Source organism: Phaseolus vulgaris, chromosome 3 (assembly GCF_000499845.2).
Source record: "Phaseolus vulgaris cultivar G19833 chromosome 3, P. vulgaris v2.0, whole genome shotgun sequence".
In the NCBI taxonomy this organism is placed as follows: domain Eukaryota; kingdom Viridiplantae; phylum Streptophyta; class Magnoliopsida; order Fabales; family Fabaceae; genus Phaseolus; species Phaseolus vulgaris.
In genome coordinates, this window is record NC_023757.2 from 33,379,829 (window position 1) to 33,397,418 (window position 17,590).

General features: G+C 31.0%; 2 protein-coding genes across 3 annotated transcripts; one reads left to right on the forward strand and one right to left on the reverse strand.

Annotated features, from left to right (window-relative positions):
* Positions 1-1,274: 1,274 nt before the first annotated feature.
* Positions 1,275-6,121, forward strand: LOC137807225 (uncharacterized). 2 transcript variants are annotated; one of them, XM_068607731.1, is made up of 8 exons: positions 1,275-1,382; positions 2,165-2,283; positions 2,437-2,519; positions 2,706-2,827; positions 4,220-4,387; positions 4,761-4,854; positions 5,498-5,699; positions 5,821-6,121. In XM_068607731.1, exons 1-7 carry the CDS (start codon positions 1,361-1,363, stop codon positions 5,697-5,699), a joined length of 810 nt encoding a protein of 269 aa, XP_068463832.1. In that variant the 5' UTR covers positions 1,275-1,360; the 3' UTR covers positions 5,821-6,121. The 2 variants fall into 2 exon arrangements, with proteins under 2 accessions (XP_068463832.1, XP_068463833.1); XM_068607732.1 differs by lacking the exon at positions 5,821-6,121 and having other exon boundaries at positions 4,761-4,951; positions 5,498-5,616.
* A 382-nt stretch (positions 6,122-6,503) lies between these two features.
* On the reverse strand, positions 6,504-12,370 carry LOC137807224 (CRM-domain containing factor CFM3, chloroplastic/mitochondrial). The gene is made up of 10 exons (XM_068607730.1): positions 11,494-12,370; positions 10,546-11,008; positions 10,336-10,466; positions 8,484-8,834; positions 8,246-8,402; positions 7,849-8,144; positions 7,708-7,767; positions 7,524-7,616; positions 7,225-7,362; positions 6,504-7,064 (listed from the first exon to the last, which is right to left on the reverse strand). Exons 1-10 carry the CDS (start codon positions 12,298-12,300, stop codon positions 6,993-6,995), a joined length of 2,568 nt encoding a protein of 855 aa, XP_068463831.1. The 5' UTR covers positions 12,301-12,370; the 3' UTR covers positions 6,504-6,992.
* Positions 12,371-17,590: the final 5,220 nt, after the last annotated feature.

The window sequence follows — 17,590 nt, forward strand, 5'->3', positions numbered from 1 at the left end:
CAAATCAAATGACTAATGTTCATTCGGTATTCAGCAATACATAACTAATATAAGTTAATTTGTAAAAAATATTTTATATAATTTTTTTTTAAAATTATTTATGATTTACGTATAGATTAATTTTATTTTATAAATTAGTTTTTTTTGTTTCTTGAAGTTTTTATCTAGAAGCTTGTTTATTGAGGTATTTTTTCCATATTTATTGAGGAATTTCAAACATAAAATAAAGGTGGGTTGAAATATCAATTTTTTATTTATATTAAATGAATGCGTCAAATTTACTTTTGAGCACAATGTTTTTGAAAGAAATGTTTTTTTTTTCATTAGGTTGAGTAAACGGTCTTTAGAATTTGTCACAAGATTGATAAATTTGCTCCATTAAATGGTGCGTTTGTTTCTATTAAAAAAAATATTGCTAAAAGATGATTTATTTAAAAAAGAGTATTGTTAAATGGTGATTTATTTAAAAAATATTATTAAAAGGTGATTTATTTTTAAGTGATTCTTATATATAAGTAAAAATTGATATGTATTTATTTATGGTAAAAATTACTTTTAAAGTTTTATCTTTTTAGTGCATATTTTTATGGAACATAACTTCAAATTACTTATAAAAAAAGCTGAAAACCTTTTTCTTTTTCTACTTTTTAAATAAGTATACCCAAATGTTTAAAGTTATAATAAGTCATTATTTTATTAAAACAATTTTTTTGTCAGAAAAAAAAAATACCGAGTGTTACATATTCAATTACATATTTGAGTAATTTCAATGGACTTGAATTCAAATTACTAGTACCGTCAAATACGAGCTCAGATTAATAATTTGTTTAAGGTATGGTATTAGCAAGTAACTCTTGTATCTAAGTATTATTCTAATTTAAATAATAATAAAAATAGTTTCAGTTTAAGACGAAAATAATTTTTTTAAAGTATATGGTTAAGATTCGAGGAGAAAATTAATAATAAAAAATAAAAATATTTGAATTTGAAATTTGGGAAATTTATTTAAACCTAAACTTAAAATTTAAAGTTCACATTTATGTTTTGAATAAATGCTTAACAATGGTAAAATCGCTGAGAATACAATACAAATATTCTTGCACTGAAAAGAGAGAATGAAAATTTACAGTATAAAAAATGATTTAAAATATAAAATAATTTATTTTATTAAGAATATAAATTTAATTGTTGAATAAGAGTAAAATCAAGTGTGTGTGTGTGTATATATATATATATATATATATATATATATATATATATATTATCAAGTTGAATTATTGAAAGTGACTTTTGTTGTGCCAGTTTCAACTCAAATTCATCAGACCTTTCGCAAACCGGTTCATATTTCCACAACTTGAAGATGGCCGATGCACAAAACCCTTGTGAGTTATATTTGTTGTGGTTTATATGAACTTCATGTCATGACTTCCCATAACCAATGGCTTGTTTAATTCACTGCAAAAGTGCATAACTAGTACCAATAATTCAACCTCATTAGTCACTATAACTGTGTTGTCTGACTGAAATGCTTTTAAATTGTTCAAAGGTTCTATGTATTATGTTTTCGATTATATTCTGCACTTTCTCAAAGTAGCAGTTTCTTGTTTCTTGATTGAATAGAACATAGAATAGTATGGTTCGGAAGAGTTCCAGAGTTTATGTTCTCAGTTTGTGGGTTGCCTTTGACTCTTCAAGACTCTTTATTTAAAAAGGATTTGGCTGTGAGATGTTGGAAACAGCACACTACCGAATTACCCAAATTTCTAGGTTTCTTAACTGCCCTATTCGTGTCTTCATTTTTTGCTATCCCCATCAATCCGAGTGTTGCCAAATCTTGCCTACACTGAAGATTCTAATTCCACTTTTGAATTTTATCTCTCCATATCATATAAACATAATTTCTTTTATTCTCTCTTTAACTGTATTACACAAAGTTTACCTCATCAACAGGGTTTCATATTCCATGATTTATAATGTTTTTCCTATGCAAATGGAAATAAAATGAAATGAAAGTATCCAAAGTGGCATATGAAAAGTATAGTATAATGGTGCTGAGTATTTCAGAAGCATTTATTGCGGTATTTGAAATGAAACCTGAGTAGCATACTGAATATTCAATCAATTAAGAAGAAATTGACTTGAAACTGTTGAATTATTTTCTCAGCATTTCAGCAGCAGAAAGTCATAATCCGGAACAAACATGGCAATAGACTAGTGGGCATACTACATGAATCTGGAACCCAAGAGATTGTTATCCTATGCCATGGTCTTCGAGCTTCCAAGGTTACTTTCCTGTTTTATAAATTATGAACCCACTATTTTTTGTTATAATGCAAATGTTATTCGAAATTGATCTGACATCTGATCCATAATCCATGTACACATAAATACCTGGATTCAGTTACTCATTGTTGAATTTATTTTTCTTATCTCCAGGAAAACTTTATCATGACAAATCTAGCTGCTGCTCTAGAAAATGCTGGAATCAGTTCTTTCCGGTTTGACTTCACTGGAAATGGGTAAATTTCTTGTTACAAATCAAAACCGTGAACTTATTTATGTTTGTAATTTTGACCATCAAAAGATAGAACTACTAGTTCTTCCGTTTATGCCATGTTCTAGGAAACTTCTGCTACCTAATCCTGACCATTAGTATTGTTGCTTAACTGTTTCATTTTGATTTAGTTGTTGAGTTTTCCTTATAGGGAAAGCGAAGGTTTATTTGAGTTTGGTAGCTACTGGAGGGAAGCTGAGGATATACGTGCTGTAGCTCAACACTTTCAAGAAACAAACCATACAGTTATTGCAATTGTTGGGCACAGTAAAGGTTTGTTGTATTATATTGATTTCCATACATGCATATGTAATTCTACGAAATGACGAGAGGCGTAGTAACAAGCGTCCAGGTACACCGCCGAGGCACTTGATTTGTGTCAATATGTTTCAAATAACCAATTATATAAGTAGTTTCTGGTCAACAATGATTTGGCTGGGGCAGAAATCTCAGAATGAGGCATTAGGATAAGAACAGCGCAGTTTCTTGCATAAATAATAATTTTTTACTATTTGTAGAATTTTACTCACTGAAAATAAAAGCATGTCTGTATGTATTTATAGTTCATACTATGAATAAAACACTGTTTCTTAATCTACTGAGCTAGTCAGCAAAAGTACTCAAATGAAACTTGAGTAGTTTTTATCTTGGTATGTTTAAAGAGGATTTATGAGAAATTTTATCACTTGCCTTAAACTGTAAAGTGAAGTGTACTGTGATGTCTGTGTTAATCGCACTGGATAGGAATAAATACATGTCAAGTTGCTGCATATTTGTGCTAGGTTTTAAAACAATATTTCATCCCTAAGAAAAAATTGATAAGATCTTCCATGGATGCGTGCTTTTTGAGTTTTTGTTAGACTTGAGATCCACACGCTGAACTCTTTATAATAATGGAAATATGTTAGATTAAAAATTTGAGTACAAGCATCATCAAAAGTAGGATTTCCACCTACATGGTGTTTCCTCCTTCAAAGCACCAGAAAAAATGTCATATTTTTTTTTTTGAGCCCGGGTTTTTGCCGTCTAAGTATATCTTATTTTTATCACATAGATCTGCTTCTAATAGCCTATGTATTTTGTTATCATTTCGAATTGGATGATCCACTAATCCAATTGATAGAAAATTATAAATGGATCCATTTTTTTGACTTTTTACTCGAGAATCTAAATTATTCTATTTTCTGATGTTAGCAATGTATAGTGGTCAACTAGGAACATTTTCTTCTCGAGACATTTTACTTTTTTTCATCATGTGGGAATTAGAATTAATTCCCGTTTATCTACTTTTATCTATGTGGGGTGGAAAAAAACGATAGATCCAACACAAACACTCGCTAGGATAAGCTCGAAATGACTCTGATACCATGTTACGAAATGGACTTTAAGCCTAACTCAATCCCATAAAATCGGCTCATGAGGTTAAGGTTTGCACTCACTTATATACAATGAAAGGCTCTAATCTCTAGTCGATGTGGGATCTTCAACACCTTATGCAGTATTTTAACTACCTAATTTAAAACTTAGTTAGCCTCATTTTCTTTAAAAAATGAGAAGTATGGATTCAAGCACATAAAGGACAACTCAAAGAATGCAGTCACTATGGATTAGAAAGTTTGTATGTATGTTAAAATTGTTCTGAATAGTTTATGTATATTGGTGCAGGAGCTAATGCAGCGCTTCTTTATGCATCAAAATATCATGACACTAAAACAATTGTCAACCTGTCTGGAAGCCATGATTTGAAGGTAGGCCTTGAAAATCGTTTTGGTAAAGATTTTATGGAAAGACTCGGGAGGGAAGGTTTCATTGAGTTGAAGGCAGAGTCAGCAGGTAATCCAAATGCTTGATCAGTCATGTGTTAAAACAATCAAATGCTTAAATTCAAATTGGTGTAGAAGCATGTTTTTTCAAAGATGATTTGGGGAAATCCCAGGTTCATATACTTGTTTCTCTACTCTAAACTTGCTACTAGTTGCTTTTGCTGAAATGAGCTAGCTACTCCAAAGCCTTTCCTTGATTTGTTTTCCTCTGATAAGCTTCTTCTTTTTTTCATCCAATCTTTGATGCAATGCTCCAACAGCATGAGTCTTATCATCTTGCTTTGCCATAACTCTTCTTTTGAATGTCAAATAACATATGAACCTATGTGTGGGTGTGCGTGTTTTCTTCTGTTCTTGAGGATATCACATAGCTACTTTTGTAGGAGGTATTGATTATCGTGTAACTGAAGAAAGTTTGAAGGATCGGTTAAACATAATTATGCTTGAAGAATGTTTGCATATTGACAAAGAATGCAGGTCAGGAAAAAACTGCCAAATAGTTCCCCTCTTTTCTTCGTTTCATCTTCGTTACAGAGTTTCATTATAATGACCTATACAGCAGAATTCGTTAAGGGTGAGGATGTTTTGGTTACCGTAAATAGCAGATGACATTTTCCATTTAAAATCCAATATCTTTATTACTATTATTATTGTTACTATTATTAAAATTTGATACTTGAAGTTTTAAGTTTTAAAGGTTTTTCCCTCCAGAACATGCTTCTCTTAAGTTTTAAAATAAAAGAAAATCCTTATTAACTTATCAGGTTTAAAAATTATACTTCGAAATCAACATCAAAAGTTTCTTTTTTGTTGTTGACCCTTGAAGGTATATATAAAAATATTACAAGTGTTAACTCTTGAAACTTAGTGTAGGAGATCATCTCGTATCTTCTTTTCTGGTGAATATCTTTATATGTAACTGATGCTTAGCAAATCCTTCCAAAACTTATGGCATGTTTGTGTCTGTATTGATTACGGACTAGAAGTTCGAAATGAAGTTATTACTAAGGCAGGAAATTTAAAGAAATTCAACTTCAATTCTAGAATTTTTTTGATGAAAATGGACAGTTTTCAAGGAGGTTATGAAATTTCCATAATGCATGGATTCATAATATGACAGGGTCTTCACAGTTCATGGTGGAACAGACACCACAATCCCGGTTGTAGCTGCACTTGAGTTTGCTAAGGTTCTACCTAATCACAAGTTACACATCATAGAAGGAGCTGATCATGTATATACTGATCATCAAGCTGAGTTAGCGTCCTTTGTGGTGGATGTTATAAAGGAAACCTTGCAAATAAACCTTCTTACTGCTAGTTAGGTATCTATCTACCTACCTTGACCTGAATAATAACTTTTTATATAACGGTTATAGTCAATCTTGCTGCTTTTAGTCACTTGAAATTTGAAAGTGCAACCCGTAACAAACTTGCTTTCTGCAGGTCCCTGATGGACATGCTTCAAGATGCAATCTTGCAATTTGCAGCGTGGTACATTTGAGAACTCTTCTCATGTTGGAGAGGCTTTAATTTTATTCAATGAAGGAACAATTACACAATGTGGCAGTAATATTTATAGACAAATGTTAACTAGTATCTTGAGTTTTGGTTAAGGAATAAAAAAAATGAAAAGTTTTTATTTTAAATTATCATTAATTAATGCATTTCTATTGTAAATTTTGATGTGATGTAATTTTCAATGTGAATTACAATAAAAAAGCTTTATATTTTTTGAATTTCTAAACCTCTACCCTTATTTGTGTTTTATATATATATCATATGGAAAATAAAGTTGAGGATATTCATTATACTTTTACTATATCTGGTTAAGTATTATTTATCCTACTAATTTATGAATATGTGAAGTTTAACAGTAAGAATGATAAAGAAAAATAACCAGAGGTAAGCAGCAATTAATAAAACGGATGCAAAGGTTAACAGCAGACAATTTTCTATTTTTTATTTTAACCATGGTAAAAAATCCTCCTTAACAAATGGACAAAGAATAAAGGATAAAAATACAATTGATGATGTTTGGTGGGTGTGTGTAAGGAGAATGTATTGGATGAGAGAGTAGAGTGCGTATATATTCTTAATCGCCACGGTTAAGAATAAAGGATAAGCCATTTATGAAATACTAATTCTTATAATCCCCGCCTTATATGATATATACAAGTTTGGTAATAATCCAAAGAATAAAAATGTGGATTACTACTCAAAGTGGTCAAAGATGGTGGTCAAATATAAAGCATAATATACTTTTGACCCCAAAAAAAATATTATTTGGTGTAATAACAGTTCTAAACAAATCCTCTGATGGTACAATGAAAGGTCATACTACCCTAATGGCAAGGCATACATTAACTATTTTTCTAACTGAATTAATCATTATCAACCTCGTGTAATGGAATTGGCATTCATACAACTGAGTTAACCATTTCACATGATGTATAGGTAGCCTACCACTTCCAGGTAAGATAGAATTCCTGCACAAATGGTGCCCACAAGGGGACAACAATAATAATCTGTTAGGGATGAGCAGCTTGAGCTTCGGTGCTTCACATTTTTCTTCACCTTCTTTGTCACCTATTGCAATGCAGTGCCAGTATACCTATTTAAGTATTTTGATGTTTCTTATCCTCATCATCACTGTCATCTTCCCCGAAATAAATCTCATTACATTCGATCTATTTTACCAAAGAAAGTAACGTGGCACAAAAATAAGAAGAAAAATGTACTGTTAGTCACTTCTATAGGTACTTCTAAAATTGCTATTATATATTATTGGCAGGTCTACCCCTTTAAATACAAGTATTTGGTATTTTTTTCCATAAAGAAAATATTTACCTCTTCCAAGTCATTGTCAGAGGAAACAGGATTGTCCAGTGTTGAGTGCAGAGTTTTGCTACCATCAATCTCCTTCCCATTCTTCATATCCTCATCATCACTGTCATCTTCCCCGAAATAAATCTCATTACATTCGATCTATTTTTCCAAAGAAAGTAACGTGGCACAAAAATAAGAAGAAAAATGTACTGTTAGTCACTTCTTATAGGTACTTCTAAAATTGCTATTATATATTATTGGCAGGTCTACCCCTTTAAATACAAGTATTTGGTATTTGTTTCCATAAAGAAAATATTTACCTCTTCCAAGTCATTGTCAGAGGAAACAGGATTGTCCAGTGTTGAGTGCAGAGTTTTGCTACCATCAATCTCCTTCCCATTCTTCATATCCTCCTGAAATCAGCAACAAAAACTTCAGAAAGAACTTATAAACTACTGAAAATAAATCACAGCAGGATCACATAAAAGTGATACAAAATCATACCCGCTCAGATTTCAGCAACCCAATTCTCTCCTGTAAGTCTAAGATATGATGTTTTAGAGCCTGAAAATATTACAGACTTTATGAGATAAAAGTACAAGTAAAGATCCAAGTTTACCACAAGTCAAGTCATTGCTTTATTACCTCACGTCTTTGAAGCTCAACAGATCGAGCCATTGCCTGCCTTCGTGTCAACAAGTTTTTGGGTCTCACAACATATGGACTGGAATAGTTCTTCCCACGATACACAATAATGATATGGTGACCTCTGTTGTCCTTATCTACAGACACTAGCACCCCTCCACTCTCAGCTTCCAAAGATATAGCGATATGCTTGACTTGGGCTGGATTTCTTCCTTTCAGAATTAGCTTTACCAACTCACGATATTTCCAGTGTAGGTGCATGTTTTCTATGGTGCCAGAATAAACATCTCGCCTCCCTGAAATAAAAATTCCATGCTTCTAACCTTTCTTGTGTAAGCCATTAAACCCAATACAAAAACAGCCAATCACAAAGCTATAATAAATTTATTCGTCTTACCTAAAAGTAAATATGGTTTCATGCTCATACCAATCTTCCTAAATAAAAATCTCTCTTCATTAGTTAATGTTTCCGAATCAGTAGGAATGTCAGCTGGATCCATATCACGCAGAACTTTTGCTAAAGCCTTCTCAGCCTTCCTGAACTTTGCTTTAGCCTATGAACATCAAAAGTTACATAGATTTAGTAACAGATCATTTTTGGTAAGCTATTTCACATGATACCTTAAAACACTTACTAAAGCTAGTCTCTTCTCATGGTTTTTTATTAAAGCAGAAAGTTTACTCAAGGCAGAATCTCTCAACATGTTCTCAATTTGTTGCTTATTTGGTTGGTGTCCCCAATTGGAGGTTGCAGCCCTAGTCTCAGCAAGGGTGCCAGCAATTAATGGCACTTGAGATGCTTTGGTTTTTGACACAGTAATAGACAAAGCAATTTGTCGTGCTTTCTCTTCCTCTTCTTGATGGAGGAGGTTTTGTTTCTGTCTCTCATTCAGTGTATTTGTGACAACAGGAGGCAAGAAGTCATTGCCCCTGTAAAATACAATATATTCTTTATTTCTGGAAAGTAGAGTTCCCCCAGTCAATTTCTGCATGCACGATAAGGAATAATTAATTCACTTGAATATATGCCAGACGGAAAATTAGGAACCAGAGCAGCTGTCAAGTTATGTAAGTTTCAAATTCTAATAATCCACACAACATTACAAGATTTAAACAAATATGGTGGTAAGCCTACAAGAAGTGTAAGTCGTGAGCATTACAATAAATACAGGCAGTCTTTAGACCATCAAGAGCATGAATTTTTTTCTACAATCCGGAACTATTTAAAGAAAAAGTAGAATGGGCCAAAAGGCAAGAACTATAGGTCAATTGCAGACTTGTGGTACAAACCTTAACAACTTGACCCCTTGAATTTATCAAAATCCAAAAGGGGATTTTCTGAAGGTGCACAAGAATTTTACAGTAACGTGCAACGTTTGGTTTAAGGAGTTGAGTAGCTGGATTTGAACCATAGGATAGTTTTCTGCATTTAGATGGAAGGATATGTGTGCATCTAGCCCCAATGATGGTATAGAAAAAACAATAATTTCAATGTATATGATCCAAAACAAAGGTAAATGCCATGAAAATCACACATATCCAGTCATTCAGTCTCCATTGATGACAACCATCTGACTTTGGAAGTTAAATGAAGAGGACAAATAGCAAACGCATGTCTAGGGATTAACTACAAATGAAGACATGCAGCACTTTTCTTGTTTTATGGACATTCAACTAAAAATCCCAATTGAGGAAATGTTAACAAACTTATCAGTCTTACGATACAATAAGGTTATTTTATCACAGAAGGAAGTCATGGTCCTTGGTGAATTATTCAGTCAACTCACCTGCACCTGTCATTTCCAATTAACTCATTATTAGTTGGGTGAAGTAGTCACTCAGGCAATTCCCTAAACTTTAAACTCATTTGTAGGTAGAGCAAAGGTTAGAAGAAAACAAAAGAAACATTAAGAGAAAATTTAACGGTTGTATGACATTTACTATTTTAGGATGAAAATAATAAAATGCAAACTTGCTTTAAAACACCAGGACATGCCTCATTTTTAATGGGTTTAGAATCATATTCTCATTCCCAATGTTTTCCAGTTGAAGAACACAGATTTTGATATATTAAAAATACTTTTAAATTATCAAAATCAATGTAACTTGGAGGCAGTACCAGTAGAGAATCCAAATTCTGAAGAATGCCAGTGACATTCTCTTTCTGAAACTCTCCCTCATGATTGGTCGAAATTTATTGGAGAGCACCAGTCTTGGTCGGTCCAACTTGTAAAACATGAGCGAGAGTCATTAAATGGTTGTTTCCAATAAATTTCAATCAATAATAAAGAGATAGTTTCAAAGTGTCAGAAAGAAAATGTAGCTAGCATTCCTCAATTCAATTTATAAGATATGGAATCATTTCATTAGACTCAAAGGCCAAGCAGATGGGTAGATTTATATACTTTCTTTTGCACAATAAAAATTCACTTCAATTAAATCAAACAGTAGTGTTGCCATAATTCCAGCTCTGTTTACGAGAAGTACCCCGAGTTCTTCCGCCATCCTGTCATTATTTGTAAAGGGAACACCTCGTTTGATGGCTATTTTTGCAATAGCACTTGTTTCCCACAGCTTGACCATAGCACTAGCTATACCTTGTAAATCTCTGTTTCTGCCTGCAGCAGTAAACAGATAGTATCGGTCGGAAAGAGAGGTTTGCAAGACATGAATTTAACTAGATAGTTTTTTGCATACCAAGGGCAAAGTGTGGAGCTGTTGTTCTTGCAAGTCTACGGAAGTTGGTCATTTCTTTGTTGGTTAAACAAGGCCGTAATCCATAGGGAAGAAGTCTGAATGGGGTTTTATATCCTGGAACCACAGCAGGCAACAAGTCCGCATCAACTGGCAATGGTTGACGGCCTGTCCAATCTATGAAACGTGGACCCAATTCATCTAACAAATGGTTGAGGTCACACATTTCCATCAATTCGTTTTCACTCATGTCCTTCAAATACTCTTCAGAGTCTTGGATAAATGACTCTGTAGTTCCAGCTGTTTCTTGGACACTCGCTTCTCTATCACTTCCACTTCCAAGTAGTGAGTTATCCACATGATTCACTTTCTTATACAATTCAACGCAGGGAAACTTGTAGGTCATACCCCGATACAATACTATGGAACTGCCCGATCGCCATATCACTATGCCCCCAATTTTACTCTGATCAAGCACGAAGGCAGCATTGAGTTAAAACCAATACAAGATAAAAGACAATTCATAAGATAAAAGAATGCAATGCAATGCACTCTTACTATTAATGGAATGATATAGCCTATTTAAGGAGTCTTTTGTCTTGTTCATAATTTATGACTAGAGTGTGTTAGAGACTATGTTTATCTGACAAAAAACATATTACACTAAGGTCCTGATATAAATTTCTCCATAAACATTCATTAAAAAAAAATTAAGAAGACAAAATACATTGATCTTCTAGAAGTTAAAATGAACTTAAGCGCTTTTAGCTTTTGAAGAAGTCAAAAGAGTTTCTAGGAAAAGTTAAATGCATATATGATGCTTAAAGAGAATTCTACACAATGACACCTGGATTGAAAATGAAGAGTGCATTCCCTCGCATCCTTATGATGATCAGGTGTTCAAGTGAAGTATAGATAAAGACAAGCAAAGGAATGAAGGGAGAGAAATACCTCAAGGAGTTGATGAGCCTTTTTCATTTGAGTAGAAAGAGGAATACCAAACTTGAACTTCACGACTTCGCTATCCCTCCACTTTTGGTGAACTAAAGCCACCAACTCCTGCGTGATGCCCTTCACTCCTACATCGAACCTCTCCATCGTCCTCAGCGCAATCTTTCTCAGCCTCCCCAACTCATGTTCAGGAATCGTCCTCTCCGCCAGCAGCGTGTTGCTTCTTCTCTTTTTCCTCTCCCCATTCACTCTCTCTGATACATTTGAAACCTTAGACACCGTTCCCTCTCTCCCTTCACCAACAGAACCACCAGAACCTTTGACACCCTCAGCGTCCTCCTCCTCGGAATCATAAGATTCAGAAGCAAACCGTGCATTGCTCGGGTTCACTGCTTGTGGCCACGGCGAAAAACGCTTCGGAAACTGAAAATTCGATGCTCGAGGCTTTTCCATATTTTGCAACTTCTCACGCCTTTCTTCTTTCTGTGGTTGTTGTTGTTGGTGGTGTTGTCGTTGTTCCTCCTCGTGTTGGGATTCTTGCCATGGGAATTTTTCTCTTTGGGACCCCGATTTATGGGACCATTTATCTTGAATTTGATGAAAGAAGCTTGGTCTGTGACTGTTCTTCTTTTGCTTCTTCACTATCTTCACTTGTTGTTGAGTCTGAACCTGCGGTATCTGGTTCGAAGAAGAAACTCTGAATTTGAAAGCGACGTGGGCCTGGTGTTGGAAAAGCAGAGAATGCATAGAAGAAGAGCGACACAGTGTGGAAGAAGCACAATTCAATGGAATTGGTTGAAGCGCCATGGCACCGTTACTCTATCACCCAGCATAGAACCTCTTCAACTGTAACATACTCCCAGGATTTTTGTTTTGTGCTGGCTTCTCAAAAATGTAGCCACTTGGGCCGACAAGCCTATTGAAAAGGCCCAATAAGTAGTCCAACAAGTAGCCATGATTGTCACATGGTAATTACTTCCTGCACCGTATCACTGCACCCAGTGTGAAAACACGAAAATGCCATTAAATAAAATGGGATACGGATAAGAATAAATTCTGATCCCTTTTTCTGGAATATATTTTTGAATTTTTTTTCCGGAACGAATTTTTATATTGCGGAATTTTTTTCAAAATGGGATTTTGTTTTTTGAATGTTATTCTGATTTTTTATTTTCGAAATACAATCATTTTTTCCATATCTGCTTTTTCAAAATGTATTGTTTCTAATTCTGGATTTTTATTTTCAGAATAAATATTATTTTTAAAAATTTAAAAATATATAAGGTGCAGGTTAAAAAAAGTTGGGTGTAAGAATAACTTGGTTTGCCACATTCGTGAAAGTGATATGATAGTTTCTTCCTGCATCCCTACATTTTTCTTCTAGCACCTTATAATGTTATGCTAAGACTAAATTGTAGCTATTATTTTTTTAAAAATTCTAAAATGCATTTGAACTGTATTTATATTTTTTACATTCTGAATTATGAAATCCAGAAAAATTTTGGATTAACACTTCCGGTAAAATTTGAGATCCACCCAATCTGTAATTCAAAATATGCATTTCACATTCAAAAAAAACATTCTAGATCCACCAATGCGTAACAGAAATATGTATTCTGGATTCAGAAATCCATAACTCAAAAAAAAAACATTTCAGATCCACCAATCCGTAATAGAATTAGGCTTTCAGATTCAGCAATTCAAAAATCAATAATTTATGCAAAATTTGCTTCCGGAATACCCCTCATTCAGAAAAAAAAAATGATTCAGTTTTGGACTGATGAATCCATAGCACACTCCCAGATTCCAATTTCCGGTAACCACGGTGTCCTCTTTTAAATAAGAGGTCAAAGTCAGTTTCGGGATTTAGAAAATTTTAGACGTGCAGGAAGAAAAACGTACGGGTCCAAGAAGAAGAAGCCGAGTGATATTGAGGCTGGGCCTGTTTGGAAGGTGACCCGTAGGTATCTCCATTTTGCTGTTTTTGCACCTTAAGTTGTACAACATTTTTATTGAGTTATAAGGAATTGAGGAGAAATTCTTCTATAACTCCATAGTTTATTCTCGCACTCCATATTTTTTAAATACCAAAATATTCTCCATTCAATTATAGAATTTAGAATACAAATTTTATATTCTAAATAAATTTGGAATAATTTAAATTTCAAATTGTAGAAGTTTAAATACAAAATTTATCGAACAATCATTTGTATTTTTATTTTGAATTCTAAAATTCAGAATATAAATTTGTATTTTAGAACATATAATTAAAAAAAAAATGTATTACGAATTTCAATGAAAGAGATGAAGAGGGTAAAATTATGCGTTCACTTCTTTTCCGGAGATGCAAGAAAAAAACATGGAGTTACATAGAAATGGGCGAAATTGAGTAGTGTAACAGAATGTTCGAAGGCTTGATTTAAAATTTGTGCAAAAGGAATCTTGAGTGGGAAATGATATGATATGATAGGAGATAAAAAGAAGGGACAAAAAATTGGAGTGGTGCCAAATAAGATTGTGTTGTGACATGAGCAGTTTCAGGTGTGTGATGCTTGATGCTGCCAAATTCATTTGCTCCATGCACCAAACCCTACTTATTAGGTCACTGTTCGGCAATTCAATCATCCAAAACCAAATCTTGCTTCTTGCTTCTCCATAATCATTTTCTCTACTAATAAAACTTCCTCCACTTATCCCAATCATATCTATTAAATACTTCCCATATTCTTATTTTATGCAAACATTTATACCATATAATCAAAATTTCTCATCAAACTTTTTTATAAATTAAAACATTATTTTCATGTGATTTTTATATAAAATTCTGTTCTGGATAGATTATTTTGTGTGTTTTTCTAAGAATTTTTCTTAAAACTTATTCTAATGTTGATTATTTATCATCCATATCCATAGTTAACTCAGTGAAACTTTTCAAAGCATATAAAGCTTCATTTTCAATTTTCACATGTAAAATCACTTTCGTTTTAAAAAAGAATTCACCACACCTGAAACTGCTTCAACACTCAAAATCTTGTCTTATGCTTCAACAGTTTCATTTTTTCATAGCCAATCTAATATTTTTAGACGACATTTTCTAAAACTCTTTTATACGAGAATTTAGTAATGGTCCATGACTACCTCTCAAATGTGGTATAACAACTAATTATATTGCATGGAAGAAAAATAATATAAAATTTAAAAGTGATATTTAATTAATTCAATCCCAAATTGGGTTTGATTAAATGTTATACAAATCAATTTTTAAACTTAATCTAAAGCTTTCCTAAAACAATTGTTTGTAATATTTGTGCCAGTAACTTATTTTAACTAGGTATTCATTTGCTATTATTTTCGTCATTATTATCTTCTTCGTCATGCTACTATCATTTTTGAATAAATTCTTTTTAATATTTAATTATCATTGTTTTTTTTGCAAAGAAATATATGTACACTGTTAAAGCTATCAAAGAACATTTATCATCTCAATCACTGTTAGAAAATCATTTAAGTTCTATTTTTTTTTCAATGAAAGTATTGAAGAGTGTAGCAACGTTGCGTGAAGCTAAGTAGATGAAAAGGAAAATTATAACTTTACTTCTGTAACTTGTTTGTTTGTTTCAGTTTAATTCTCTAATTGTTGTTGACTTTCATTTTAATTTTAAAATTTTACAAGTCCATTTTTTTATATCGGCTTCAACTAATTAATAACAATGTCTTAACATTAATACTGTCATTAAGTTGTAATCCTTTTGTCTCTAGCACTTTAATTTGCAAATGTTATAAATTGTTTCTATCAATAAACAAATATTACACTACAGAAAAATTATTTTTTATAAAAAAAAATAATTATTATATTGACTAAATTAGAAATATTTTTATTAATTTAATTCTTAATCAAAGATTTGGTGAGTTTTAAGTTTTTTTTTCATGAATAAAAAAATAGAATTTAAAAAAATGTTGGCTTTCAATTGGATTGGTTAGATGTGGAACAAGTGCTAATTTTCATAAAGAAAAAAAAATATGTCATATTATTGGTTGAAATTTATGAAAAAAAGAGTATATCAACTTCAATATCGATATTACTTTTCATTTAATAAATCTCCTATACTTTATTGGTTTTAACAATTTTTAATCAATGAAATAAAAAATTGTTAAAGATTATGTTTTAATAATTTATCTCATGAAATGAATAATAAAGGTTTCCTAACACACGCTTTAGGTTTAAAAGGGAGAAACCATGTTTTCTAACTTACAACTTTATTATTTATAAAATTTTCTTAATTTTATAAATATTTTCTAAATTAACCTTAATCATATATAATAGAGATAATGTGGAAATTTAAATATGTTTTGAGATGAATGACATTGAATAAGATTAAGTTAATACAAAATTATTTTATTAAATATAAACTAATCTTAGAAATAAAAATAATTAGTTACCACAATGACTAATGTGTAAATTAAAATATTATTAGTATATAAATTAGTTTTATATTAATAAAAAATTATAAATTAGTTTTTAAATTTGTATTTAATATTATATTACACTACAAGAAAATCATGAAATAGAAACCAATTTTAGAGAAAAAAAATAATTAGTTGATATAGTGACTAAATTATAGACTATTTTATAAACTAAAAAAGTTGTGGTTTCTAAATTAGTTTCTATTATTATTAAATGATTTCTAAATTGGCATCTAATTAGAATCTAAATAAATGGTAGTTAAAACCTTAGGAGCTAATTAGATACCAATTTAAAAACTATTTAACAATAATAGAAACTAATTTAAAAACAAAAAAAAAATAGTCTATAACCACGAATTATTTTTTGTTTCTAAAATTGGTTTATATTTCATGATTTTCTTGTAGTGTAACTATTTTATTTTAAATTAGTTTTTATAGTAATTATATAAACTAATTATTATAATCTAGAGTAATTGATATTTAAAACCTTAGTTAATATTAGATAATAATTAAAAACTAATTTATAATTTTTTATTAATAATAACAACTAATTAAATATTAGATATTAATATTTTTTTTATTTATAAAATAGTATATAAATTAGTTAATATAATAAATAATTTTTTTATTTTTTAAAAATTAATTTCTATTTAATATTTTTTATATTTTATATTTAAATTTTTAAAAAATAAACACTTTTTTATTAAATTTAAGTTTAAAGGGAGTTATATTTTATTCAAATATTGCTATAAAAGCTTTAAGCATTGCGTTAGTTTATTTGCAAGGGTGGGAAGGTAGTTTTTGACTACTTGATTTTATTGAAGAAAAGAAAGTTGGAGTCATTATAATTGTTTTGAAATAATGAAGAATAACTTCAATGGATATGTGAATTTTTTTTTCAACTTCTAGTTCTTATATAACATTAAAGTTCTTATGAATGGTAAGATCGATGCATGAACAAGAAGACAATGAAAATTGTTGAGTATTTAAAAGTTAGAAGAGGAAAATAAAACAAACATTAAACCAAACAAAAATATTCAAAGGTGTTATCGGCACTAGATTAAATTAATGAAAACAATTAGTTTATTGGATGTTTAAAAGCTAAGAAGTTCAAAATAAAAAGAAAAATAAATGGTAGAAATTGATATTAAAAAAATAAAAGTTAGAGAATGAAAATACTATGTTTTTTTTAACCAATAAAAATTATTTATATTTAAAAAATCCTAAAGTATATAATAAGGATATTAAAAAAACATGTAAATGCATTATTTATCATATCCAGCAGGAAATGTAGTTATTGGACTTGCATCTCATATTCTGCCATGTGTTTGATAAAGATTGATCACCTGCAAAACTTTGTAGCCAAAATTCTTATCAATTTATACAATCGACAAAATGACAAGTCATTCGATATTTCACAATCAATGTTGTCTTATCTTTATTAGTTTGTCTTCTCTTCACACTAATAATTTAATTAAAGCAATATTTTATATTTTCGTTACAAAATTCAATTCATAAAATAATTATCTCGATATACATGTGGTTTTTGCATCAATATTTTAATAATTTAATTAAAACAATACTTTATATTTTCGTTGCAAAATTCAATACATAAAATAATAATCTAGAAATG